The 3,783-nt window shown below is 35.1% G+C and overlaps 1 protein-coding gene across 1 annotated transcript; it reads left to right on the top strand.

The window, feature by feature from the left end:
• Nucleotides 1-3,126, top strand: LOC136807561 (nuclear transcription factor Y subunit alpha-like). Its single transcript, XM_067064146.1, has 4 exons — nt 1-787; nt 1,392-1,469; nt 1,981-2,033; nt 2,341-3,126. The coding sequence occupies exons 1-4, from the start codon at nt 637-639 to the stop codon at nt 3,124-3,126; spliced, it is 1,068 nt and encodes a 355-aa protein (XP_066920247.1). The 5' UTR covers nt 1-636.
• Nucleotides 3,127-3,783: the final 657 nt, after the last annotated feature.

Here is a 3,783-nt window from a genome sequence, read left to right as displayed (position 1 = left end):
TTTCGTGTTTACGAAATCAAAACAATACATTCCATTCGAACGTTCAGAAGACATTGCAATGGTGCATATCATGAATATTCATATTCTGGAGAAATCGTTCGAATCTTTCAGGGCCTATTAACACTGCAAATTTTTTAAAAGCTTATTTTGAACTGTTTGGCTTTTTGATCTGATTAAGCCCCATTAAGCCTTTCACTGGCGCCTCCAAAATTACAGAGAAAACTTTCTGCGGCGTGAAAGTGATTTTCTTACACTTTTTTCGACATTTGTATCCTCTGTAAAGCGAAGATTTCTTCGATTTTCCCCTTAGAAGAGCTCATAGATCTTACAATGTTGCCCCCTTAAAATTCCCAACCTCAAAAGATTTCAAATATCTGAAAAACCCTCCTCTTTCTAGTATTCATAGAGGCGAAGAATTAAAAACAAACAAATACAAAACAACCCAAGAAAAAAGGTATATCATAAGATCTTCCATTTTAACCCAAATTTCTTAAACTCTATCTAGTTCGGAAGGGAGTCTGAACTCTGAAAAATTATCAAAGTGCAAATCTGAATTTTGAACTAAAACGTCATGTTTAAAGTATACTACATAAGCAGATCAATGAGAAAAGGGACAGGGGGCTAAGGCCCTAAAGAATGCACTTTCTTGTTGAGCTTTGTGGAAACGATTTTTTAAATATTCCAGGAGACAAAAACCAAGAGAACCATGGAGCTGAGAACGAAACAAACGAAAAAGAACATGAAGAGCGTCCACAAACAGAAAACGAAAATTTTCAAATCAAAATAGGTATAATTTCTTTTAACTACTTCTACAGTCGAACGTGTTAACCGCACTGGCTCAACTTCAGTATCTTTCTTGTAGGCCCAATTGTAAAAATGATGAAAAAACTAAGGTTTTAGCCTCGTTTTGGGGCTAAGATTGGTCACCACGCCCCTAAAAATATAAATTTTGAAAAAAAAGGAAAAATACACTCCCAAAGAATCAAGTGTGAAAAATGTCAGCCAAATCGAACCATTTTTGAAGTCCCCAGCCTGCCCCAAAGTTTTTAGCCTCGTTTTGGGGCTAAAACTCGTGACCACGCCCTTAAAAATCAAAATTTTGAAAAAATGGAAAAAACATCCTAGGGATTCACCCAAGGATCAAGCCCAATCGGATCATTTTTGAAGTCTCCAGCCTGCCCCTGCCACAGATTCTAGCTCAACTGAAGTTGATAACTACCCTTTCTTCAAAATTCATCACTTTAAAACAAATTTTTTTGAGAGCTTCCGAATGGGGCGAAAACCTATGGTACGAATCTAGTTTTTAGAAACTTTCTTTCGGGAGACTTTTCAGGAGAGTGCTTCGATTCGATTTTTTTTTTCATTAAAATTAATTTCCATCTTTTTTACAGGAAACATAAAAACAAATACCATCAACTTTCAAGACTTTCAATCATCGGAAGAACAGAATCTGGTGGAAGTGGAAAACGGTAATTTCAAATCAATTGCAGTTTTCTTGTAGTACCCTAGGATGTACCCCCCAAAGCTAGATAGGATTATAAAGGAAATATCCCAAGAAGATCAGGTCTTGGAATTTATAAATTATAGAATTACATGTTTTTTTTATAAGCATGCGAAAACAGGCTCAGAGATGCTTAGGGAGATGCTTAGGGAGATGCTTAGAGAACTATAATAAGGCTGAAAAAATGCTTGAGTTATGCTTATATCCTAACATAAATTTTTCGAGGGTGCTTACAAAAGATAGTGAATCAGGCTCAAAATATGCTTAAATTTGCCTATTATAATGTTATAATTCTTGGCTGAGTTAGAACAAACGAGACTGGAGAAAGGGGGAAATTTGCTTTGCAATGGCTTCACAAAATAACAAAGTAGCTGTAATGCTCAGCATATCCTTAATTTTTTCCCATATCTGAGCCTAGATATGCTTATAAGTGCAATGCTTATAAAAAAACAACATGTAAACCAATAAATTTTTTTTAGAAAAAGACGATACATTATTGACACCGAATTCAAATTCAGAAAACACCGTTTTGGTAAGTTTACATGATTCACCATATAATACTCAAGAATAGCACACTTAGACCCATAATCCCCAAAATCCTCAATTGACGACTTCTCACAATTTTCATACAAATTTGCATCCAGAAAAAAAGACAATTTGAGGCAGAAGTCTTAGAAGAACTTAGAAGATGCAAAATTTAGGCAGCTTTTTAGCTTCCTGATTTATTAAATTAAATTTCCTCTAAAGTCAAGAATTTTCTAGTCGCAAAATATTTTGACATTAAAGTACATTTTTCAGCAACGGGGTAAAAAGTAAACTTAATTGTTCTATTTTATCAGGAAACTCTACAAAAAGATGTCGAGAGCATCAAAAAATCAATGGAAACACTCCAAAAATCTATAACATTCGCCAACGACAACCTTTCAAACATTTACAAAGAGATAAAAGAAATAAAAAATTTAATAATGGTTAAAAAACAAAAACAAAAAACAACATCACCAATAAAACCGAACAACAAACCCCATCAAAACAATTCCCAATCCGTATGTAGTGGTAGTGGTAGTCAGCACCCAGTGGAGCCAATGGCTAATGTAGAGATCCTGGTAGAATGTCGTGATGATGTAGAAAGTCAAACCCCTCTTGATATTGATATTAATTTGAGCCCATTACTGTCACCAGTCGAAGAGACAATGCCCATTTTATTCGAAGATCAAATTTTACATGACAATAACAATGAAAATGACATATCAATTTTCTCAGATAATCAAAATAATGAAAATGAAAATCTACAAATCGAAGATGAAAGCCCTCTCCCACCTGCGAAAAAAATAATAACATCTAACCGGGCCCAAACATTTATTAAAAAAGTGCTGGAGAGGGTCTTCACTGAGACTGATTTAGCATGCCATCGCTACACATATCAGTCGAGAAAATCGAACAAAGATGGCCAAAGGAAAATTTACCAACCCCTTTCTCCTACTCGCGTGAGTAGGATCGAGCAAAGGGCATCAAAGGCTCATCCTCATGATTATGAGAAGTTAAAACAACAAAAAGGTGGTGTGGCAGAGACATTCAATTCGAAATGTCGAAAAGTTGAAAAGAAAATTAATAACGATAACGAATAGATACTAAATCGCTACTCTCGGGTGCTTAATAAACGTACATGCATGTTTAACAATTTTGACAAACATTTTTTACTCAATTTCAAGTTACCTACTACCTTATACTACCTTGCCTATTTTTGTTTCTGACGCGAAATATCTATCTTTGACGATTGAGGTTTTATCTACACAAAATTCCCATTACCTACCCCTAGCCTCACTGAAGACATCATTCAATTAGATTTTTATACATTTATTTTCGACCATGTACGTTTATTCGCTACTATACGCAGAGGCGGAGCCACGAGTTTTCGGGTAGGGGGGCGAGATTGGAAAAATTTTGACCTTTTTTAGGGGAAAATTTCAGACAGTATTTTCCTCTTAACTTAAGCGCCGCAGTTTGAATAGCTTAAATAATGGCTTGGAAAGGTCAAAGTTAGCGAGAATAAAGTTCCAAAAAGTGGCTCCGCCACTGATACGTTTATTAGGAACTCGAGAGTACTTATTTGTGCTTACATAATTATAGGGGGAGAGGTAAGTAGTGACAACCTCTCAAAAAATTAATTATAAATGGTCATAAAATTATATTGTGAATTCGAAATAGACCCCCCCCCCCCGAAAAAAAAACTTAAGCACAAATATTATTACTTTCTCAGGGATTTCTCTAAGCAATTTTTTATC

The sequence above is a fragment of the Clytia hemisphaerica genome, unplaced genomic scaffold, assembly GCF_902728285.1.
Source record: "Clytia hemisphaerica strain Z4C2 unplaced genomic scaffold, Clytia hemisphaerica genome assembly, whole genome shotgun sequence".
NCBI classification, from domain to species: Eukaryota; Metazoa; Cnidaria; class Hydrozoa; order Leptothecata; family Clytiidae; genus Clytia; species Clytia hemisphaerica.
This window is presented reverse-complemented; position numbering and strand designations above follow the sequence as displayed.